The 25686-nt window shown below is 34.3% G+C and overlaps 2 protein-coding genes across 2 annotated transcripts; one reads left to right on the forward strand and one right to left on the reverse strand.

The window, feature by feature from the left end:
• Positions 1-3149: 3149 nt before the first annotated feature.
• LOC132030608 (cation/H(+) antiporter 18-like) lies at positions 3150-8416 on the reverse strand. Its single transcript, XM_059420310.1, has 4 exons — positions 8171-8416; positions 5927-6178; positions 4662-5663; positions 3150-4578 (listed from the first exon to the last, which is right to left on the reverse strand). Exons 2-4 carry the CDS (start codon positions 6119-6121, stop codon positions 3370-3372), a joined length of 2406 nt encoding a protein of 801 aa, XP_059276293.1. The 5' UTR covers positions 6122-6178; positions 8171-8416; the 3' UTR covers positions 3150-3369.
• An 11036-nt stretch (positions 8417-19452) lies between these two features.
• On the forward strand, positions 19453-25186 carry LOC132030609 (uncharacterized protein At5g41620-like). The gene is made up of 3 exons (XM_059420311.1): positions 19453-20108; positions 22568-22693; positions 23157-25186. Exons 1-3 carry the CDS (start codon positions 19683-19685, stop codon positions 24633-24635), a joined length of 2031 nt encoding a protein of 676 aa, XP_059276294.1. The 5' UTR covers positions 19453-19682; the 3' UTR covers positions 24636-25186.
• The last annotated feature ends 500 nt before the right edge of the window (positions 25187-25686 follow it).

Here is a 25686-nt window from a genome sequence, read left to right on the forward strand (position 1 = left end):
AAATAATTTTTGGTTATCAAAACATCATAAACAACTCCTTCACAAAATACTTTTGCGAATCAACTTGACCAGGCCAGAATATGATTTAATCTTATATTGGACAAACAGAAGTTGATTTGCTATTGAAAATGCCCCAAAGTTTATTTGGACTAAACTGAATTTGATTTGCTACTGAAAGTATCTTTTCTATAAATAATTTTTGGGTTACCAGAATTAGAAAATTGATCTTGTTATAAATTTAATTATTAGTTACTGTGTTTGCTACCTTATGTGTTTGCGCACGCACATATTTTATTTATTTGTTAGTTGTCACTTACAATATTTTAGTATTATGTTGCTATATAAAATATAGACGTGCAAGTTTTAAGGATCTAATTCAGATTCATAATATTGCCTAATAAAGATTGAGTTTAATCTTGACTCATTCTAATTTCTAGGTTTGCTAAATATGATTACATCAAATATATGTATTTAAAAAATCCAAAACTTAGCCAGACAGAACCCACATAACAAACCATAAGAAAACATGAACCATTGAAATTTGTTATCTCCCAAAGAACATTATAATCCATTCAATTAAATATTAATTAATTAAGCTACTATTCTACTTTCAGCTCAACCATTCATTATACTAAGGAGTTGTAATAATTTTATTTTTTCTCAAGTCTTCTGAGAGACTTTAGGATCCATTATTGACATTATGACATTAGAAAATAAAGGCCACAATGTCAGCACTACTGTTGCGTTAATAGTGGAGTAATAAAATTCAAATCAATATTATACATTTTTTTGCATACGTGATGTATTATATAAGTGTGGAAGAGTCGATCTTTCGGCGGTTGCTATAATTTTGTCCCATCAAAATGATTATGCCAAACAAAAAGTACTAGTAATATACTAGGGGTCGTTTGGTAGGTAGTCAAAATTATCCCGAAATTATAATTTCGGGATTAATTTATCCCATCTATTGGAATTATTTTATACCATCTAAAAGATGGTATAAAATAATCCCATTATAAGTGGTATAAGAAGGGATATCCCATCTCTTGGGATGGGATGCATTTTATACCTTGTTCGGTACAAGGTATAAATTTATACCTTCTACCAAACATGGTACAAAAAATTAGTGCTGGGATATCTCAGCTTATACCATGCACCAAACGACCCCTAGGTGATTAGAAAAGATCCCCTGTGAGATCACATTGGGTTTGTTGTGGTTGATTAGACAAGACATGTCACACCGAAACTTACTGAGAACATGACTTTAGATTGAAAAACATGGAGATCGATGATTAAGATCGAACATCAGTAGGTAATCGCACGCGTGATCTAGTTTCCCTTATCAGTATTATTATTAGTACTCTCCTACTATCTTATTCTTCGATTTTATTAATACCTGTTGCTTTCTTTGTTTCGTTGATCGTACTGTTTGTTTGTTTTTGATACTGTTCTTTACTCCATTATATTCGATATGATTTCTTCACCGCTGTCTTTCCTTTTCCTACTAATTTGATATGATTTACTTGAGCCGAGGGTTTATCGAAAATAACTTTTTTATGAAGATAGGGGTAAAGCCGAGTAGACACTAGCCTCTCAGGACTCCGCTTATCGAACTACATCGGATATGTTGTTGTTGAACCGACGTATTTGCAAAAATATATTGCGTTTAATTCTAGTCATATCATTCATTTATTCAACCAAAAAGCTACATTTGACACGTAATAATAAATGATATAAAAAAGACCAAGTCACAAATCTTTATCAGCTTGCATTATACAATATTCTGAGATTCCACAATGAGCACCAGATCCATCAATTGGATTGATTTACTTCAATTGACTTTCCCTTTTATTTCCTTTTCCCGTTTAGTCGTATTTCGGGGTAGGTTCAAAGTGACCTTAATTATATTAGTGAACAGTATTAGTCCTTCTAATTTTTTAATACTAAGCGCTAATTTAGTTTTCGTTAAATATTTAACAAATGCTAGCTGCTAAATTTTATATGAGTATTGTGGAAAGAAAATTATCAATCGAGAAAGTTCCATCAAACTTCGAAAACCATGGCACCAAAAACTGCACCACACATAAAAATAGATAAAATTAGCATATATTGTATCTCAAAGAACTTGCATCACACTTTAGAAATAGACTAAAAGTAGCTGCAAATATTATATCTTCAAACGCGAGTTCATGTTAAATCTTTTTTCTTTTTTTACAGCTCTTATAGAATTCAGAAGACGAAATTGCTCGGGAATATAATTAAAGGACCACTTTTTACCTACCTCAACATAAATGACCATTTTTATTATTTTCTCTTCTTTTAGAAGTTGACAGAAAAGTACAGAAAATTTAATTAGACAGTAATGACATCTTGATCACTAGAATTGGAATTCATGAAAATTGTTATTCGAATGCCCCTGTACTATCTCGTGTATATTTTATTGAAAAATCTTCAAAATTGGCAACTTTTGGGGTGGGGTTCATAGTTTATAACGTTGGACATGTACTTTTTATATGATGACGAAATTACTTTTATAAAGACCAGAGTATTTTTTTTTTCCTACAATGTAGGAATGTGGAGGGATGCTTGCTTTGAACTGTTGGTGGATAATGACATAAAACATTTTACAATTATACATTTTGGATAATATGCTCCATACACTTGCTGAACTATGATGGCCAAAGAAAATCTAGCAATTATACAGTTTCTTTTTCTTAAATAAAAAAGGACAGTGCAATAGATTTTCGCTATGTGCAGAATTTTAAGAAAGGGGTACATTCGTACTTTGCATTTCTACAAAGAGGCTATTTCACTATTTGAACTCGTAACGAATTTTATTGATTCTGAATTCTAGGACGGCCTCAGGTGCTACTAATTGAATTCTAAATATGACATTTACACGTATTAAATATATTTCTCAACACATATGCATTATTTGAGCGAAAAGTGTTGAGTTATGAGAATCCGTACTCCAAAGGCTACTTCTGCCCCTGCTTTTACCGTTACGCCAACATTTCCCATAGTCTCTTTTCAAAATACTAGGGAAAAAAGAGGAGATTTGTGAATTTTTGAAATATGTTTATACTATAGGGGACGGAGAGGGAAGGGAATATGGATGCTACTCGAATAGTAAATGGAAAAATTGCAAATCTAGAATACAGATACTTGAGATGCATTGATGAAAATCTTTACAGGAAATTTTAATATTCTGCAGCTTTACATAACAACTCTAGTGCAGAAAGTAAAATGAGGGAATTCCAAACTATATATTCTTAAACTTTCCTTATTTAGTAATTCCCCCTTCCTAATGTTATTATTATACAATGTATACTTGTGAAAACTATGTCGAAATAAGAGCAATTAACTGTATTAGTTAGATTCATTTCCTTCTGATGACTCTCCCTCCTCCAAAGAACTCAATGAGTCTTGAGATAATTGGCTACGATACTGCTGCACCACCAAAATAGATGCTGTAGTTGAAAATTGAGTCGATATTAACATGTTTCCAATAGGCCCCAATTCTGGACATTCACTTTTTTTGTTCAAAGAAGCAACAATTTGGCCTTCAGGCATTCTTCCAACTAGATAAAGATTGCACCTGTTATAAGATTTTATTGCTTCAAAAGTTTCCGCAGCATCCTTAACTGTCTTCTCTTCGTACTTGATCGATCCATCCTTTGAGATTCTCTGTTTCAGGCCAGAAATTACCACTTCGTCCTCGGGTTGAGCCTCGGGACTGGAGCTCTGGTTCATGTCTACCTTGACACTGCCCCCTGCAACCTCGGGAGCAACAACAAAACGTACCACGACTAGTGTAATACCGGGGTGCTCAGCCATACGCACGCCATAAGCAAGTGCTTCCCGGTCATCATGGCCTCCGAAGAACAAGATAGTTATTGTAAAGTCAACATTGCTAGCAGGCACATGAGATGCTCCACCGAGACCTCGGTCTACTAATATGCCAACTGAACATGGTGCATGCTGAAGAACTCTGCGGTTCACGTGCCTTAGATCAGTTCTGGTGGTTTCGAAGTGTCCATCAAGTCGCTGGTGCTTGTGGAACGGGAGTATTATCATGGCAACCCTCTTGCTCTGGGCACTAGTGATTATGTCCTCGTGCATGCTGTTCATGGGAGAGATTGCTGTTGTTGGTCGAATGGATACTTTGCTAAGGTGCTCAAATGTCTCGAAGGCAACAACTACTTGGTTAGTATCTGAAACATCCCCTTTATTCCAAAAGGGCAGCCCATTCCTTTTAACCTTGTGGACCATCAAGATTGCTGATGACCTTTCAGAAAGCTCCATAAGGTGCATGGCATAGACGCGAAGTCCTTCCTTCTTCTCAGTTCCCCGAGAAACTTCAATGAGATTGATCAGTGTGGGAATGTTTCTTGTGCTGTAGAAACAAGTCAACATTCGGACTTGCTTGCTCGTATCTTTCCTCTCTATAGTTCTATGCTTGTATTCAGTCACAGCTAGTTTAGCCGGCTTGTATACTGATATCACAATAGGAGTTGTGATGAATGTTGTGAAGAGAGCCATCAACACCATGATGGCAAATGTTTGATCATTCAGTACCTACAAAATGATCCAGCCAAAACCATGTAAGCTTAGAATTAATAAACTCAAGAATCAACAAATTAGAAGTGAAGTGAACATACCCCTCTGTCTTTGCCAATATTGAGAACGATGAGCTCGACTAAACCTTTAGTATTCATCAAGAAACCGAGAGTCAGAGCCTCCTGAACAGGCATCTTGCAAAGGAGTGAGACCACAATAGTACCAACAATCTTCCCAAAGCATGACGTAAATATGACAAGAACAAGAAGACCCCATGATTGAGCCCCCTGAATAGTCGCAACATTTGTTTTCAATCCACTGGAGACAAAGTAGAGTGGAAGGAATAAACCGGATACAAGGTCCTCAACTTTTTCCACTAGTGCGCCTGCGAATGGTCCTTCTTTTGGTACAAGAACTCCAAGCACAAAAGCCCCAAATAGGGCATGAATACCAATAGTATCAGTGACAAATCCAGCAGCCAAAACTGCTGCTAGTGTAGCGCACACATATATCTCATCTACAGGCTCACCATCCGCACAACGTCTAGCCATCCATTTGAATATAGGAGGACCAACGAATATGCAGAGTCCCACAAAACCAGCCCCACACAAGAGGACCCAAAGCGAAATAAGGGGAGAACTACCATTACCTGAGAGGGCAATAGCAAGAGCAAGCAAAATCCATGCAGCCACATCATTGACTGCTGCAGCAGACATGGCCATTCGACCAACATCTGTTGTTAAAAGTTTGAGTTCAGCTAGAATACGAGCCAAAACAGGAAAAGCAGTGATAGAGAGAGCCACTCCCATGAACACCAGAAAAGGGCCTTGATTAACCCCTTGTGATATAGTTGCTCTGAGAGCAAAGGATGTTCCTATTCCTAATGCAAAGGGGAAACTGATTCCAGCAAGGGCAATACATAGAGCATTCTTCCCAGTACGACGAAGAGACTTTGGATCTAACTCCAACCCAACCAGGAAAAGAAAGAAAAGGAGGCCAAAGTTGGCTAAAGTATCCAACACTGTTAGGCTCTTTGGTGGAAATATTGTATGCAGAAACTTCTCGTTGCGACCTAGAGCAGATGGACCTAGTAAGATTCCTCCCTGACAAAACAAAAATCCATGTCATCTCTTTCTATGGACCAATAAATCATGTGAGCAGAAATATGCAAAGCAAATTGGATTATAACCACTAATTATTCAGAGCAAACCAAATCAAATTACCTGCTTGAATTAGACTTACAGTACCAAACATTCACAACTGGACTATAACACAAATCATTCTATTAAAAAATGTTTCCATTCACATGAAGCCAACTGTAATTGATTTCATTAAAGAAAGAAAGCAAAAGGCAAGAAACACTCACAATAATCTCAGCAACGACACGCGGTTGTCTCAATGGACGGAGAACATAGGCAAGGACACGGGTAAGAACAAGTACTAAACATATCTGTACAATGGCTAGAGGAAGTGCATAATTTAATGGATCATCCCCTTGGAATACTCCATTAGAGGTAGCTTTCATGGGTGCTGGACATTTCGGTGCTGCAGGTGTAGCCATACTGAGCTTAGATAAAACAACTCCAAATCAACAAGAAACAGCCAAACTCTTTACAACCTGCATATGATGATCATGTCTAAAACCAATCAAAAACTATCTGAAGTTACTTTATATCAAACATATCTTAGTCATAACCAAATTGTAAATAGGAACTCTGTGTCTAATCGCAAATATGGTTACTACTAATATATTTTTGACGTTATAATATATACTTAAGGCCATGGATTTACTTATTCCCATGTAACAAGTGACTCTAATACTCGATGCATGGTGCACCAGTAACTGAAATCAATATTTAGAAAAGGGGTTGGTAAAATATACTGTATTTATTTATTGTTCTTTTCTGCCCCACTTCAACTATGATACTTGGAAAAAAGAACCTATCTTAATCTGGCAATCTTTTTCTCTTTACAGGGGACCCAAAGCATCTAGATACAATATAAATTTAAATATTATTTAAGAAAACCACAACCATGTGGTTTCAGTTAATGCTTGAAAATGGAACAAAGAAACAATGAATTTTATTTTATTCTATTTAAGGAATCTTGAACCTCTTTAAAAAAAATTTTTGCACGTTAAAAAGATGAGTCCTGCTACTAATATACACAACAAAAGTCCCTAGCCATTTATAAATCCTCAAAGTCACCACATCTTTTCATGAAAAGTTCATACTTCTAAATTGGTGTGACAGCAACTAGGTCACAAGGATGACCTTTTTAGTGTAAAAAGAAATGTACACAATTAAATATTCTAAGAAAAAATAACTGTAGCTAAATGTCTGTACCAAGTATGAGTTGATTACCTTATAAACATAATAATATCTCAACAGCAAAAAAAAGAAAGAAACAAGATATGCACACTCTGAATACAGGATCTAGAGTCTGTCTTGAGAGAAAAAAAAAAAAAACCCTTCTCTCAATATCATTGATCAAATCTACTACGTTAGTTCATGAGTTAATAGAAAATACAACAACGTAAGTTCAAATTCCTGCAAGGGCAAAACAGCTAGGTGATTTCTTTTCATCTTTACAACACTTGATGGACAGAATCACACAATACCTGTGCTGGTCGGAGGTAGCAAGTACCCCGGATGGTTCGACCCATATTTTTGGCTTAACTAGTTTATAAGATGTACTGTTTATAGAAAAAAAAATTAAAATCCATAAAAAAATAATGCTAGCAAAACCAAGATGAGAAAGAAACAAAGGTCATAAATGAAGCTCCTAGATCACCATGAATAAGTTATAGTTGACTTGTAGCCAAATGCTGATGCCACATATAGTACAAAAACTACACAAGCAATAAGAATTCAATTTCAAAATCTGCAAAACTGCAGTCTAAAACATGTTTTTCTCCTATTTCCACGAAACTTTCCTGCAACTTTGCTTCTCTGCCAACTTTCTCATTTAATACCCTTTAAAAACTAGCCAAAAAAATCCAAAATCATCAACCCCCAACAACAATTCTACCCCTAATTTTCCATCCAATTTCCTCAAATTCTATAAAAGCCAAAATCTGGATCTTCTTCAAGAACCAGTGTTCAAAAAACATGTAACACACACTTCAAGCCAAAATTTTAGTTTAACATTTCAGAACCCAATATATAATCGGGAAATTTTGCCCAACATAAAATATAACGTCACGTAGCCCAATATACAATACTACTATTATACAACGTTATACCTGCGGAGAAAACATTATACATAATGTATCAACCTTGTATAAAAGGTGTTTACACAAATATGGGCTAAACCGGGTAACAAACTCAAAATATGAGCTACCTTGCGTAAATATTCTCTCCCACTATATGAATATCAGTAGTTAGAAATTATCCAGATGACCCATTTTTCTCTCTGTAATATTTCATCAGGCAACATAACAACATGCATCAAACAAGTTAAAATAGACTATATATTCATTTCGTGACCCATTTCGATATTTATGTCCATTTTTAGAAATAAGTTAAAAAAAATAATAAAAGTTTATGTTATTATGTATACGTAAATTTTTGAAGAAAAAAGGACAAGAGTGAAAGAGAAGGAAAATAACCTGAATCTTGGAAACTTGGAGAAGTTTTTACGATAGATAGAGATAGAGAGATATTATAGAGAGAAAAAAAGTTATTCAATGTATCATTTTTTTCTCTGAAAATTTTAATAAGAAGGAATAAGAGACTTATATAGTATGTGAATGTTTTTTTTTTTTTTTTTTTTTTTTTTTTTTCGGGAAGAGAAAAAAACGGAGAGAAAAAAAAGATTAATAGTTCCAAAGAGTAAGGAAGCGAACGAGAGAGAAAGAAGACATGCCCATACACGATGCCTTTGGTTCTCCGTATTTGTAGAGCCAAGAAAATAATACTTATTCCCATTATACCCTTGGTTTGTTTGATTATTTACCTAATTTTTCGAAATAGAAATTCCCTTTATAAAACATTTTACTAGTATGTGTTTTTTGAAATAGAATTTTATTCCCATATATTGTATAAAACATTTTACTAGTATGTGTTTCGGTAATTGTAGTTCTGTTTAGACATGCAATTTTAGATTTCTTAAGTTGTATTTTTTTCATATAGACATAAAAATTCATAAGTTGTGAAAATTATTAAAATTTTAGCAATTCTTATACAATCTTATCGAATGATCAAATCATAATTTATAAAAAAATTAATATGTTACTAGAAAGCATATTTAAAAAATACAATATCAATTGATCAAACTTTAGTTCAATAAAAAGAAAATTGAACATGAGTTGTAATGTGTAACTACTCTTTAATTTATATCCTCCCAAGAGTCAGAGGCTAGCACTTCGGGCATGGGTCCAGCCGAACCCAGTAGCTTTTGTCCGAACCATATATTTGTATTAAATTTTTTCTCAAATATGTACAAACTATTCGTTAAGAACCCAGTAAATTTAAGGAATTAGACCCCGAACTCACAAGCTTTGAATTATGGCTCCGCCAATGCCAGGAGTAAATTTGTTATAAATATGCTGATAGCTTGCTAATCTTTTAATATTTGGTATAAATGGTTGGTAATATATCTACCAACTTATGGGTCAAGTTTTACATTTAAAAAAAATTGGAATCATGATTTAGAATCCCAAATCATAAATTTTTGGAGAATTTTGGATTTGAAATCATGATGTGAAGTTGAAATTGAAATATTGTGAAAGTTGCATAAACAAACGCTGATTAGAAATCAAAATATGAAATCATGATTTCATATCGCATGACCAAATGCCTACTTTAAGTTTTATGAATGTCCAATACAAAAAGCTTTTCAAAAGGGACTAAAGAAAATTTATTGAGGAAAAAAAAATGATCAAATTTGTCCATTTGTTTTTTTGAAATTGAGTTATTCATTAAACTTTCGATTTAATATTATCCACCCTCCTCTTAGAAACGTAATTTCCTTTTTCCTTGGCTAGCTCCAACTTGAATAAATTTATACTTTTATTTTGATTTCCCATTTAGTGTTCCATACTCGTTTTTGAAACCCGATTTATTTCATATTTGTGTCACGTAAGGTCTATTTAAGAATAAAGGGGAAGGTGCTTCTTAATAGGACCTTTTTCCATTCGAAAGACTCAAATCTGAAGCTGCCTAAAGTTCAATTTTTTTTGCTTGAATATGTAACGGAGGTTACGGCCGTAATCATGTAAATATTACAAGCTACCGTGTATAGATAATGTCTTCAAATCTTGAAGGCAGACACAACTACCGCTGGATCTCCGTGACAATTCAAATATTCTCTCTCTACATTCAAATTTCCTTTTATTTTTCTTTTGTTATCGTCATCCTTTTTAAGTGTTGACCAATGAAGTTGCAATGCAAGTGTTCATTTTCTAAACTTAACGTAGAAGTTATAGTAGTCCACTTGATGTTGCACATGAAAGTCAAAGAAATTTGCATTAAATAATCTTCAAATTAACTATATAATTAGGTTTGGTTCGGTTATTTATTCGGTTATTTTTTATATAACCATAATCAAATATTATCGGTTTTTCAAATTTAAAACCAAACCAAATCAAATGTCGGTTTTTTTATTCGGTTTGGTTTTGGTTTTAACCAAAACTGTGAACAACCCTAATTACAAGCTACCATGTATAGATAATGTCTTTAAATCTTGAAGGCAGACACAACTACCGCTGGATCTCAAATTTCCTTTTATTTTTCTTTTGTTATCGTCATCCTTTTTAAGTGTTGACCAATGAAGTTGCAATGCAAGTGTTCATTTTCTAAACTTAACGTAGAAGTTATAGTAGTCCACTTGATGTTTGAAAGTGATGGGTCTTCAAAAAATTTGCATTAATTTTTAAAAAAACATTTTTAAAATATTTTTCGCCGATTTTTTAAAAATAATTTTGAGGAAAACTTTTTTTTGATGGGTCTATTTTTTAGAAAAATATTTAAATATGTTCGAGCAAAACTTTTTTCGTGAAAAATATTTCCCTCCATATCAAACACACTACAAACTTATAAGATACATGATACAAGAAAAGTGTATACATAAAAAAATAAATAAAAAAAAACAAAAAAAAAACTCAAGCAATAAACTCAAATTAAGTAAATCTTAAAAACGGGCTAGAATTGGGCTAATATTGGACTAAGTTGGAGATCACTTTAAAATGGATTATGTTGGGTTGGGCTAAAATCAGCCCACTGTGAAATTATCTTAAGCTCAACCCATAAAACTTTAGGCTGGTTGGGCGGGCAATCACCTTTTGGGCTAAATTTGACACCCCTAAGTGTAATTAAGTTAGCGAAATTAAATTATACTCCCTCTTTTTCAATTTGTTTGAACATATTTCCTTTTTAGTCTGTGCCAAAATGAATGACCTCTTTCCTAATTTGGAAACAAATTCACTTTATGAATGATTTACAGCCACACAAATTTTCAAGGCTTATTTTGAACCACAAGTTTTAAAAGTCTTCCCTCTTTTTTAAATATCGTGCCCAGTTAAATGGGTTCATATAAATTGAAACGGAGGGAGTATCTTTTAACGGAACTCAAAGGAAAGTCTGCTCGGAAACCATTCACCAATACAAATTTCCATTTTTCTCCAATTTTGGATCGCACTACGAGGGTTTTCGAATCGCAATTCAAATTTACCAATATTCAAGATATATACGACGAAAATATTACAAATTTCAGAAAAACTATAATTATGTTTTCTTTTATGGGTCAAAATTAGCTATATTCCCATATTTGCCTTTTTTAGAAAAAATCAACAAGGGTTGCACTAACACAGACCTTGCGGCACCACAAATTATTGTCTATGCTTATCCTTATATGGATGTTTCTCTAGTACAAAGTGCTTACTCTCGCTCGATATATGTAACAACAAATCAATAAGTACATAACATATACGACCTCTCTATAACTAAGACCGGTGTATAACAACATCTCTCTATAACAATCAAACTTTTTTGGAATTAATTTTTTATGTTATACTTTACTTCTTTATAAACACATTTCACCTATAACAGCAACAATCAACTTTATAACAGTACGCTCTTTGTAAAATTATCCCCCATATAACAACTATTTTCTTTTTTTAGTAATATAATAATTAACTATCTTTATAAAAATAGAATATCTATGATTACCAATAATAAGAGTAGAAATTTTGATCAAATATTTGATCATTTAATACACTATTTATGACAAAAAATAATCATATGAATATGTATATTTTCATCACCAAACGATTTTCTTTCGTTATACAAAGTGTGATTAAGCTTAGAATTTGACAACTAAAAATGAAAAATAGATTTTATGCATCTTTTTTGCCTATAACAGCGAAGTATTATTTAAATGTCAATATTGTTATAGGTGTATAACATCATTCTCTATAATAGCTAAAAAAAATCGGACTCAATCATGCTGTTATAAAGAGGTTTGATTGTACTCAATAGTTTTTATCGTTTATCAATAACTACCGTATATATATTTTTAATCTTAATATATCACTAGATCATGATAATTTGAAATTATTTATTGTATGTATCTGATTCAAATAATTATTTTTTCTACTCTTAAATGTACTCGATCTCATGTACCATCTTTATTGCACGTTGACCCCATCTAAATTAAACAGTTGCTCTCTAAAGGTCGACGAGATTTTTTTATTTCCCTCTACGCCACCTTACTCTCTTGTACTCTTTTACTATTAACTAAAACTTAAAATTAAGTATATAAAATATTGATATATTATAAAGAAATGATATTCGTGATTTGCAGTCAGTGAGCACGTGTAATCGACAACTTGACTAGTTATAGCAAGTCTTTCTATTAGAAGTCATCGTGTGTTGCACGTTAATGGTTGTCTTGTCTTTAATTTGGATGTATTATTGTCATGGATTTAATTGATTAATTGAATAATTCATGAAGAACTACTAACAATAATAAAACACCTTGTTAAACACAGTTCCTTTCTTATAAATTTTTAAATATTTTATGTTCGTTGATATTTGAGTTAATTATACCTAGAGGTGGACTCATAAATAAATTTTGATGAATTCGACCTTTAAAGTTCTTAATACTGAAGTCACCGTACTTTTCAAATCATAGGTTCAATTATAATATTTGTTAAAAATTTGGTGAGTTTTACATATGCACGCGCGTGCGAATATCTGAAAAAATTGCAAGTTGATCATCTTAATCAATAGTTTTGATTAGACCCTATATATATATGTAAAGATCACTAAGTAAGTACAAATAATAGGTTTCGAATTCAGAAGATTAGAAGGGATATGGTAGAACTCTGAATGCAAACTCATAAAATTTAAATCATCATGCATATACACGAGTATTTAGAGTTACTCTTGCGAAATAATGACACATTTAGTACTATAGTCTTGACTATTTTTGTTAAATCTGTTAATTCTTTTGGCACGTGATGGGGTTGAAGTTCAGAATGACGTTAACAAACCTTATCTCATGCAAATTAAATTCTATCTTTGCATTAATATTGTTTTGATACGCCATTTAAATCTATGGAAAATGTTTGCTGCAGTACGTTACAGGTCCAAGTCAAATGTGAAATCAATCACCTAAAGAATCTTATAGCCTGTTTGGCCAAGCTTATTTTTTCCCTAAAAGTACTTATTTTTTTAATAAGTGCTTATTTTTAAAAAAGTGAGGCACTTATTTTTAAAAAAGTGAGGTGTTTGGCCAAGCTTTTGGGAAATAATTATATAAAAAAATTTTTTTTTTGAAAAGTACTTTAAAAAATACACATAGGAGCTACTTGTTTAAAAAACTTGCCACTAATTGTATATAAAAGTTTTTAAATTAATTGTGCTCAAAAGTACTTTTTTTTGAAAAGTACTTTTAGAAAAAGTACTTTTTAAAATAAACTTTTTGAAGTTTAAAAATGTTTAATCTTAGTTGTGAAAATTATATCCTTTTCCGTAACTAAATAATTATATATTTTAATTTAATAGGGTGTATATATAGTAATGACCTCATTTAGGCCTCATTTGTTTTCATTAACATTAAGACGTCTGAAGCTGAATGCACATCTAAATGATTAAGATGTCGCTCTAGTCAACACCGAATGATTAAGACCGCTTGTTTTTCAATATCTCGAATGTGCATAATGTATTTATTTAAACATAATAAATATACAATTCAAATTAAAAAATAACTAAATAGTAGAAAATAAATACAAATTTAATCAAATAAAATATTATTTGATTAAAAAAAATGAAACATTTATGTTCACTAGTAATGGTGGAAATGTTTTGTAGTCATGGTGGGTGGTGAGTGGTGGTGAAGGGGTGAGTGGGTGGTTGGGGTGAGGGGGGTGGGAGGTGGTGGGGGTTGGGGTTGGTGGGGAGTGGGAGGTGGGGGTGGGCTTGGTGGTGGGAGGTAAGGGTAGTGGGGAATGGAGGTAGGGGTTGTGGGGTAGGATTAGTGGTGGGGAGTGGGGGGGGTGGTGTGGGGGTGGGATTGAAGTTGGTGGTGGGGGTGGGGATCGTTGGAGTGGAGGGTGGGTAGGTGCGTGGGTGGTGGGGTGGGTTGGAGTGGAGAGTGCGTGGGGGGGGGGGTTGAGGTGAGGGTTAGGGTTGGGGTTGGGGTTGGAGCCGGATAAAAAAATTTCATACAAAATACCTCTTAATGATATTAAGACTTTGATTCAAGATCTTAATGAATAAGCACCTATTCGGACCCAATAAGTGCTTAGATCTTAATGCAAACAAATGCACTTAATGACTTAAGGTCCGAACCATTCAGATTCAAACCTCCAATAAGTGCAAATAAATGAGGCCTTAGTAGAGTATCTTTGTAACAAGATATCAATAATTTCAAAGAGAGTAGCTAAATATCATATCTGTAATCCTAACTACCACACCATAAATAGTCTCCCCTCCTGGAAACACAAAATTTAATATCTTCATAAATTTAAGCGTAGAATTTCCTTTTGTCTTGGATATTTTAATTAGCATAAATCTTAGGAGTGTTTATTTGTTATCATGATAGTTTGACCATTTCAAGCAATAATAAGTCAAATACAGTCTTTCCTTTTCAATCATCTTTATACTTTACTCTTCATTATTCTTTTAATGTGGGAATAACAATGGTGTTTTGAAAACGTCGCAAGGGAAACAAGAAACAGAATATAGGTTTTAATATAGCAAAATAAAATAAATTATGGCTCGAAAATAAAGATATATTTATGTTTGTGATAATATAGAGTATCACCATGACATATTGATACCTGACAATTTCAAAAGAGAAAATGAGTGAAGAAAATATAATGTGACTTCTATAGCTAGCTGTACCTTTGACAAGAAACAGTCATATGATTGATTGAACAAAAAGACCAAAAAGAAGAAGAGAAAAAGAGCAGCTTGGATATTCTAAATTCGATAAATAAATAGAATAAGGAATCAAATTAAGGAAAATAGACGAGTAAAGTCCCCAGAAATTTGTCGTACGGATCTATTTGATCCCTTCTTAAGCCGAGGGTCTATCGGAAACAACCTCTCTACTTTTTAAGGTGGAGGTAAGATTTGTGTACACTCTACCCTTTTCAAACTCCATTTATGGGTTATACTGGACATGTAGTTTTTGTCGTTGGATCTATTAGATCAAGATCTAAATATATCTTTTGAGCAATTGAAAATTTTATGAGAAAACGCTAAATCATGATCGAAAAAATTTGTAAATTATTGTAGGCATTAAATGATAGTCAAATATTTTATCTGTAAGATTGAGCAATATATGATCAAACATTAGATTTGAGTCTAATTTAATCTCGAAGGGTAATTTTTCAACAATTATATTTTCACAACTTTTAAACTAGGACTAAAAGTTAAATGAAGGGGAAATAACCCGTATATACAACCCATGCATTTAGTTTACAGCCGATGTAACTCACTGTATCATCGGTGTATAAATAATGTATATATATAGCCCATGCATCTAGTTTCTGGCGGATATAGCCCAGTGTATCATTGGTGTATAGACAATGTATATGTTCCGTATTGCTATATATAAACATTACATATGCTCTGTATATAAAATATATATGCTTTATAATCGTGTATAAACACACGAAACCAACTCTAATTGCAGTGTACATGTAATGTATATGTAATATATAACTATATATAAGTTGTTCAACTGCTTTTGTAACTTTACATATATACATCCTTATACACTATTATACATTACATATGTACATTCTTATACACTATATAATGTGTATACTTTTTGAGCAATCCTTGAGCTCAAAAACCGAACACCCTATGTAGACCGAGATGGAATTTCTATACTTCCATTGAAAATTGAAGAGAACCCTTTATTTCTTCTATTAGATGAAATATACCAAGAATGACAAATTGATGAGCTATTATTGGAAACAGAATTATTAGGAGATTGAGAAGAAAGGGAAGAAAAAGGACAAGAAAATAAGAGGATTTGTGAAAGCTGCGTTCATCTTCTTCCTAATGTTTTCAATAGTAAAATTGACATATTTTTTGTTTCTGTAATAGATTTGAGGAACCTTCAAATCTAAGGGTTTAGGCGAGGGTTTCACGCTATTCAGATTTTAAAGGACGAAAGGCCACGAAATATACTGAAACAGTACAACTGAATTCGGATAAAATTTTGGTTACTTAGATAGGCAAACTAAAGGTTCATATGGGTAAGAAGTAAATAGTTGGGCTAAAAATGGCAAACCAGATATCCTAATGGACATCAGGTTAGTTTTTTCAAAGATATTTGAGTAAATCATTAAAGTGAAGTAATTGCATGATTTTCCCTTCTAATGGCCTAGTCTTTAATTTTTGTTCTTCAAAATCAAAATTATGTTTAGAGGGGCATAAGTTCTTTAAAGATGTGGGCATAACTTGTAGATATTATAATGCGTAACTTATGTCCCTTTAGGCATAAATTCGATTTTTAAGGGCCAAAATGTACATTTGCGATTTTTTTTTTTTTTAAACTCGAAATGGAGTTCGAACCGAACTCCTGAGGCATTAGGCGAAGCACAAAAATTAAAGACTACCAGTTTGAGGAACAAAAAGTAAAGACCACCCCAAAAGAAGGATAATCCGCACAAAAAAAATGATAAGAATATCCAACAGGCCTAAAGCCCATTAACTATAGGAGCAATTTGCACGATTGCCTTTCGTTGGGGGTGTCTTTAGTTTTTGGCCCTCAAATTGCTTATTTAATTTTTTTTCCCTTCGCCAAATGCAAATATCCTCGGCGTTCGGTTCAAACCCCGCTAAATTGGCATAAAATTTAAAAAATTCACAAGGCAAGGCTTTGCCTTGCAATTTTTTTTTTTTTTTTGATCGAGCCGAAAATCTAACCCGTAACCTCGTATTTTTTGGTCACCTTTTCTGCCGGCTTACGTCAAATTTAAAGACCAGCAATTTGAGGGATAAAAATTAAAGACCACCCCAAAAGAAGGGAAATCCACGCAAAAAAAAAAAAAAAAAAAAAAAACTAAATATGCGACTAGTCGGTAATTGGTGCCAATCTCTTAAGTCCAGTCGACGTGCTGGGCCTAGCAAACAAGCATTTGCACTTTTCTTATCACAAATGGGCTTTAGGCCTGTTGGATGTTCACGTTCTAAAGTTGAATATTGCATTTCCCCACATCACAAGTAATAACAAGTGTATTTTTCTTATCAACTCCCGATATGGAAATTCATTCGCACATCTATGAAGCTCCTCCTTTGAACTAGGTATCACATAGCCAAATGCGAGGCTAGAAGTTTGAGTTTACGAATTTTGGATTCTAAAAAAGACATCTTAGTGAATTCTAGATAAATTACTTATATATATTAAATGAATTTCTTAACTCAAATATATGATTTTGACGAAGCTACTCGGCTCTACCAAACAGGCCCATAGCTTTCCCTCTAACTCCGCTCCGCACATAGCCTATCACATAAATACATGGGCTTATATGATGATATTATCTGAGTATTTTTGGTCATCAAACCTCACAATCTTCTTTTTATGTGTACACTTGCAAACTATCGGTAAGACCAATAAACATGTTCGCAAGCAATTATGTTTATAGATGGATAAAGACTGTAAACGAGCTCGTCCGAAACGATCATTCAATTAGACTTGCTACTTAACTCTTCACTGCGCCGCAACATGAGAATTTCTCTGTCATTTCTATATTCATCATATTGAATCATCGGCCATGATATCAATTTATTGGGTCAAGCCACCTTAAAGATGATCTCTTAACATGTGTGACACCATCTACTTTAAACCAAGCTCACACGGTTTCTTTCCAAAAGATCTCATATGATTACAAATATTCATACATTTCCTGCAAAACTTTATTTTTTTCCTTATAACTTTCACTGTGCATGAGGCATTTGCTTCCCTCAAATCATATGAATTAAATTAATAAAGTAAAATGGACATGATTTAGACTACAAAATGAATTATAAACTACAACATGATTTATAAATTCTCACAGACCCCCAAAAAGTGCTATTGTGAACAATTATGCCTCTCTACCCTACAACCCTTGACTTCGTTGAGATACCAGGACATTCCTTGGACCACCACATTCAGACCTTAATCAATACTTACATCTGTTTAAATAAAATTAAATAATCTTTTTAAATTAATGCTTTAGTTTCTTTTTTAATTTAGGATTTCAATGAGAAATTCCAGTACTAATAATGTAGGCTACATAGGAACCTGAGAGGACATATGTATAATATTATGTGCCTTTTGTTAGACATGCTTCCTACATATTTCTTGGTATAAGATTCACAAGGATAAAAATTACTAACAGTAAGACTAATGAAATTATATTGTACTATTATTTTGTGGTAGTTACTGTCACTTTTTAAGAACACTCGGTCATACTTTCTTTAGTAAATTGTCATGACTTTTTCACTCTCGTTGTTTTCTTTTCTCGAACTGTTGTATATTGAAAAATACCTCTTTACCTCTCAAGGTAGAATAAGGTCTGCGTACACTCTATCCTCTCCCCCACTTGTGAAATTACACCGGGTATGTTGTTGTTGTTGTGTACTAATGAAATCATAACTAACCATAATTAAGGATAAATAATGCAGTAATCTCTTTGGCTTATGAAATGAGGAATGGGTTATTTGCTTATAACGGGTATGTTGGTGTTAGAAATTTCATCGAGATTTGATATATATTCTAGCTTTAAGTACAAAAAATTGTTAAAAGACGAGAATACACGTGTAATGTTGAGAAACTCCTTCAACCAACTTGTGTTGATAATGTAATCAGTTATTTTATCACATATTATAGTTACTCAAAACTCCAAAGTCCTAAGGTTAGATTATACAGTTTGTTACTACTTGCTATATATTAATTTCTCTTGTAAAAATAAAGAAGATATTACAAAAAGTAAACGGTGAATATTATTTCCAACTTGGGGGATGCATTGGTTGGTCAAAAAATTGGTTTACCCAAAGGGGTAAAATGTGAACTGTGCTCCCTCGGTCTAGTTTTACTTGTCCCGTGTATTAAAAATAAATGTTCACTTTTACTTATTCAGATAATTTACCATTTCATATCTATTTTACTATTATTATTAATTGTTGAGTTAGAAACTTTAAGAAAATTATTAGCGGCTACACAACTTTTAAAGTATTTTGATTGGTTTCAATCATTAGGCTATTTAGCAATAATTATGAATGATATAATAAAATTGTCATTCTATTTTTGTTTCAAAATGGACGTGTCAACTTAATGCATAACAAATAAAAATCAATGGAGTAAGTAATATTTGACAAATCAGTCCTATGTGGCTACACAACATAGAGTTCCCCTGTTGAAGAAATGACTTTCTACTGAACCCCGTCATTAAAGTCTTGTTGGCCATGGGAGTTGAACTTAAACAACATACAAAAAAGTTACAGAGAATCTCCATTCAACACTCAAAAGAAAGACTGTACTGATGTACAATACATGTAGCAGTAGCTATATCAGTTACTACAGTGAGTTAACTCAATGATAATGGGTGGTTGAGGGAAAAAAAAGAAAGAAAAAAGAAACAATATTCTATTAGTAGTGTGTACACAGAGAGAGAGATGAAAAGGGGAGAAAAAAGTGGACAAGAGCCAGCAGAAAAGCAAGAAAACTTAGGGGAAAAGTTGAAGAAAATAGGGAAAAGAGGGGGACATACAACACCAGTAATACCCTTTTTGAGGCTCCAAAAACAGTATAATCATCATCATCATCATAATAGTGGTGTTGTTCAAGAAAGTGATATTAGAGAAACCCCTTTACAGAATTCTTCTATTTCTGCTAGAAAACTTGCTGCTATTGTTTGGGAACTTCATCAATACAAGATACCTTTGTCTAAAATGCACCATAGTAGTGGTCATGTTAATAGTAATAATGTTGTTCCTTCAAGAATGCGCCGTGTTCAACCCTATCGCCACCATAGACATCATCTTTATGAGGATAGTAGGGTTCTTGAACATCCTGATCCTTCACCAAGTTCACCTGACCTGGTAATAATTTATCAGAATTCAGTTTTCTGTTTATAGCTTTGTGACAAAACCCTTTTGTTTAATAGTGGCAGAACTTGGTAGTATCTTTTTGACTTAATTTTCTTGATTGTTTGAGGTAAAGTTGGAATCTTTGAGGTGACTTTAGAGGGGTTTTGGCTAACTGATATTGTTGGACTTGGCAGCCTGGTAGTTCATCAGAATTCTCTCGTTTTTAGTAGTTGTGTGAATAGCCAAAACCCTTTTGGTTAATAGTGGCAGAACTTGGTAGTTTAGCTAGTTTTGTGTCATTTGGTGGAGTCTTTTTGATTAACTTTCTTGATTGTTTGTGGTAAAGTTGGAATCTTTGATGTTGCTGGAGTTGCTAGTTCATCACCATTCTCTATCTTTTTGTGATAGCCGAGGGTCTTTCGGAAACAGCCGCCTCCTACCTTCGTGAATGGCCTTCTGCTTCATGTACAGCTCAAGGTGATTATCTCTACATCTCACATATGTTGTTGTTGTTGTTGTCTGTGAATGGCCAAAACCCTTTTGTTTAATAGTGGCAGAACTTGGTAGTATCCTTTCGACTAAAATTTCTTGATTGTTTGTGGTAAAGTTGGAACCTTTGAGGTGATTTTAGAGGTTTTTAAGCTAACTGATGTTGTTGGAGTTGCCAGTTCATCAGAATTCTCTTTTTTGTTTATAGCTTTGTGAATGGCCATGACCCTTTTGGTTTTTAGTAGCAGAACTTGGTAGTCTAGCTAAATTTATCATTTGGTGGTTCCTTTTGATTAACTTTCTTGATTGTTTGTGGTAAAGTTGAAATCTTTGATGTTGTTGGAGTTTTTAGTTCATCAGAATTCTCTATCTTTCTTTAATAGCTCTGATGGCCTAAACCCTTTTGTTTAATAGTGGCAGAACTTGGTAGTATCCTTTTGACTAAATTTTCTTGATTTTTTGTGGTAAAGTTGGAATCTTTTAGGTTTAATTTAGAGCTCCGACTGTTTTTGGCTAACTGATGTTGTTGGAGCTGCTAGTTCATTAGAATTCTCTTTTTTCTTTGAGGGCTCTGTGAATGGCAATTACCCTTTGTTTAATAGCTTCAGAATCTGGTAGTTTAGCTAATTTCGTGTCAGTTGGTGGATCCTTTTGATTAAATTTTCTTGATTGTTTGTGGTAAAGTTGGAATGTTTGATGTTGTTGGAGTTGCCAGTTCATCAGAATTCTCTCTTTTTCTGATAGCTCTGTGAATGGCAGTTACCCTTTTGTTTAATAGTGGTGGAACTTGGTAGTTAGCTAATTTTGTGGATCCTTTTTGATTAAGTTTTCTTGATTGTTTGTGGTGAAGTTGGAATCTTTGAGGTGACTTTAGAGCTGACTAATGTTGTTGGAGTCGCTGGTTCATCAGAATTCTCTCCTTTTTAATAGCTCTGTAAATGGAAATTATGCCTTTTTGCTTAATAGTGGCAAAAACTTGTTAATTTAGTTAATTTGTGTCAATTGGTTGATCCTTTTGTAGTACTTTAATTTTCTTGATTGTTTGGGGTGAAGTTGGAATCTTTGAGGTGACTGATGTGTTGAAGTTTCTGGTTTCTACTGTCCCCTTCTGTTTATCTGTCTCTGCTGTTCGTTTGTTCTTATTGGATCTCAATTTGATCCATAAGACCTCAATTTTTGCCATTCTTCATCTTCTTTAGATTATTCATTTACTCAAATACTCCCGAAATTGGTTCTATGATTCGAGTATCTTAGCATGCATGAGATACTGCTAGCTTTTCGGTTTGCAAACCCCCAAGCCCCTTTTAGTTTTTCACTAGAAGCTCAACCTAGAGTTGATGGACAGGTTAACCCCGAAATGAGTTTATCGACAGTCGTGACCAAGTAGATAGCGTTCTAGGACTTTATGCCTAGTTTGCACTTAAGATTGTAACTTTGATTTCCCAGAGCATTTCAATGCAATAAACTTTTAAGGTCCAACAAATGGTTATGACTCTTACAGGGTCTCCATCAAGGACTAGAATACTTGTTTAGTTATCGTGTTGTCTGAGTTTGTTTTCATGCTTTTTAATGCTGTGCTGCTTCGAAATTGGGCTGAGACATAATATGTTCTGTATCCAAATAGCCTACTTGGAGGGGAGCCTTAGAACAACAGTAAAGTTGTCTCCGCGTGACCTATAGGTCATTGGTTCGATCCGTGGAAGCAGCCACTAATGCTTGCAGTAGGTAGGCGGTCTACATCACATCCCTTGGGTTTCGGCCCTTCCCTGGACCCTGCTAACGCAGGATGCTTTGTGCACCACACTGCCCATTCATAGAGCCTACTCTAAATTAGTTTGGCATTAAGGCGCAGTTGTTGTTGTTGTCGTAGTCTTCGCTGTTTCAGTTTTGATCTCTTTTCTAAATTAAGGTACAATTTGAACTAGCAAAGTTTTGAAATTGCTCAGCATTCTCCATAAATCTTTGTGTTCTATTGATGCCAGCCAGGAAGTGCGGGCAGTTTGAGGAGGCATGTTGCTGCATCATTGATGCAACACCATCGAGCAATTGAAAGGACTAACCATGCCATACAACCTGTATCTCCTGCAAGCTATGGCAGTTCAATGGAGGTAAAGAGAGTTACTAATCTTCATTGATGACATTTTTAAGAGCGATAGTTAACTATACTCCTCTAGAGAGAGGTCGTTTTTATGCAACATTTCATTAAGGAATTTAGAGCTGATGAAAATATTTCTAAAAGTAATTTAGGTAATAAGATTTTGATTTCTTTAGCATCAGGAATCCTCGAAGCCTAATGTCCCTCGACTTTCGTCGACTGTCTGCAGCCATATAATAAATGTCTATATGCTACTGGTCCTCAAAAAGAATAATTATCGAACCGTAGAAAAAAGAGTAATTATCGTGAAAAAAGACCTTAATGTTTTTTCCCTGCATCTTTCTTTTTAGACAAAGATATCTGGCAAGTACAATGAGCAAAAACATCTTTGCGATAACTTATTGTTTTTAAGAATAATACTTGGTTAATTCTGACCTAGTAATGCATCTAAAGTTTCAAGTGTTATATTATTTCAGATTGCACCTTACAACCCTGCAGTTACGCCGTCTAGTTCTGTAGACTTGAAAGGGAGAATTGGAGAGACGAGCTACAGCCTCAAAACATCTACGGAGCTACTAAAAGTACTGAACCGAATCTGGGGCCTGGAAGAGCAGCATGCATCCAACATGTCACTCGTGAAAGCATTAAAGAAAGAACTAGATCATGCTCGTGTGCGGATCAAGGAGTTGGTGCGAGATCAGCAAGTGGATAGACATGAAATAGATGAACTGATGAAGCAGATAACGGAGGATAAAGCAGTAAGAAAAAGTAAGGAGCAAGATCGAATTAGTGCTGCTATTCAGTCTGTAAGAGACGAACTGGAAGACGAGAGAAAGCTAAGGAAACGCTCGGAGAGCTTGCATCGGAGATTAGCTAGGGAGCTGTACGAGGTGAAAACGTCTCTTGCTAATACTTTGAAAGAGCGGGACAAAGAGAAAAAATCTCGACTGCTTCTGGAAGACCTTTGTGATGAGTTTGCTTGGGGAATAAGACATTATGAACAGGAGTTGCGTTCTGTAAGACAGAAATCGGACAAGGATTGGACAGAAAGGACCAATAGCAATCAACTAATTCTGCACATTTCTGAAGCATGGATTGATGAGCGGATGCAGACAAAAATGGAACCGGAACCTCAGTATGGTCAAGGTGGTAAAAGCCCAATCATAGAAAAGTTCAGGTCCGAAATAGAGACGTTCCTTAAAACTAAACAAACCGGTATCAGGAATAATGTTAACTCAGTGGACCCCGCCTACCGACGAGGTTCTCTGGATTCCATCCCTCTTAATGCGGCTGGCAGTGCTCCACAAGATGAGGGGGATGAAGAAGATTCCATCAGCAGCGATTCACATTGTTTCGAGTTGCAAAAACCGAGTGCTGCTGACTTGAGATCCCACGAGATCGGTGTCATGGAAAAGAGTGCTGAAGAAACAATGAGGCAAAATTACATTTTAAGGAAACCTCCATTACATGAAAGGTCCAAGGGTAGCAGCGTGCCCAACTTGCAGGTGAAGTTTGAAGAACAGATGGCCCAAGCTGCATTACCGAGTGAAGAAACAAGTGAAAAGAACCAAGTTGAAATTAGCACTTCGAACAAGTTCGAAATATGTGAAGTAACAGAAGAAGGTAGTTTCGGGAAAAAGAACAAAGCTGATGGAACTCCTGGAGTTAACTCGAATTATATGATTGATGAATTAATTAGAAGCCACTATTTATCGTCAGAAAGCGGAAACATGCCACCTGAACATGATTATGAGTTAGCATCTTATGGTAGGGCTCGGGCGAGTCCGGTCAGGCAATGGACGGAGAAGCTTCCCTCACATGAGAACGTATCTGAGTCATCAACTAAACTGCCACCAGATTTAAAAGAGAACACTTTGAAGGCCAAGCTAATGGAAGCAAGAACAAGGGGTCAACGTTCACGATCACGATTGAAAGGCACCAAGATTTCCTTCTAGTTCTATGTTCGAATGCTTTGGTAGCTTCAAACATTATGTTGCATGTCACGAGGGTCGGTGCTATGTTAATATTTTAATTCGTTCTAAATAGCCACGAGATGACATGGACCACAAGTCAACAACATAAAACGAGATGAATCAAGATATTGATTTCCGAGTCCCAACGAATCCTTTTGTAATGATGAGATGGCAAGTTTACCACAAAAAAGATCTGTCAGCATTATGTTCGAGTGCCTCAGCGGAGATTTGGGTGTTCTGTTTGGATGACAGAATCTTGGACGTGGTTATTAAAGAATCTTGTTACATTAGCTGCACATCATGTACATTTATGAAAAGGTACCACATTTCCTTCAGTGTGTACATGGGCCTTTGATCATATGTTGAATGCTTTTGGTCTAGGCAATCTTTTGACTAGTTAGGATGATTTTTGTGAACTTTATGTTTCATTCAGCTTTGAGTACATTAATGGTGGCTATACACTGGTACAGTTACACGAGAAGCTTGCTTTTAAATTACATAGGATTCTTGTTCCAAGGTCCCCATATACTATTTATAGTGTTTTCTCATTTAAGTCTATTACAGCTGTGCATAAGGTATAATACGTACCACTCCATAATCAGACAAATTCTGGTACTTATATTGGTGGGAGATAGCAGGTACTCAAAAGAATAGTCGATGTGTAAGTAAATTCCGTCATAGAAAAAATTAAATCAAACGCACAACTTTGAAGTTCTTCAGCATTTGTGTACAGAAGTGTTTTCTAGTAATGAACAATGAACAATATAATTATAACATATCTCCAAGATTGCATCCTCATAATGAGCAGCAATAGCAATGAAGGTTTTTTTTTTGGGTTTTTCATTCGGTGTCTAATATTCACTTTGAGCCCCAGTTAATCCAAATTCCGGCAGATATTTTCACCAGTTGTTCCTTTTTGGAACACCTCTTTAGTAAATGACTCTTTTTATTATTCTTGCAACTAATGAACCTTTTGTCAAAAGATCCCTTTTGAGCAAAATTGAAAATTTTATGAGAAAATGTTGAACCACAA

The sequence above is a fragment of the Lycium ferocissimum genome, chromosome 9 (assembly GCF_029784015.1).
Source record: "Lycium ferocissimum isolate CSIRO_LF1 chromosome 9, AGI_CSIRO_Lferr_CH_V1, whole genome shotgun sequence".
Lineage (NCBI taxonomy): Eukaryota > Viridiplantae > Streptophyta > Magnoliopsida > Solanales > Solanaceae > Lycium > Lycium ferocissimum.

Bases quoted from the DNA above. Each gene is read 5' to 3' on its own strand.
- LOC132030608 (XM_059420310.1), bottom strand. From the start codon at position 6,121: ATGGCTACACCTGCAGCACCGAAATGTCCAGCACCCATGAAAGCTACC. The intron at 5,664-5,926 runs GTGAGTGTTTCT...TTGTTTTGTCAG, and splicing joins GTGTCGTTGCTGAGATTATT to GGAGGAATCTTACTAGGTCC. The intron at 4,579-4,661 runs GTATGTTCACTT...ATCATTTTGTAG, and splicing joins ATATTGGCAAAGACAGAGGG to GTACTGAATGATCAAACATT.
- LOC132030609 (XM_059420311.1), top strand. From the start codon at position 19,683: ATGAAAAGGGGAGAAAAAAGTGGACAAGAGCCAGCAGAAAAGCAAGAA. The intron at 20,109-22,567 runs GTAATAATTTAT...TATTGATGCCAG, and splicing joins CACCAAGTTCACCTGACCTG to CCAGGAAGTGCGGGCAGTTT. The intron at 22,694-23,156 runs GTAAAGAGAGTT...ATATTATTTCAG, and splicing joins GCTATGGCAGTTCAATGGAG to ATTGCACCTTACAACCCTGC.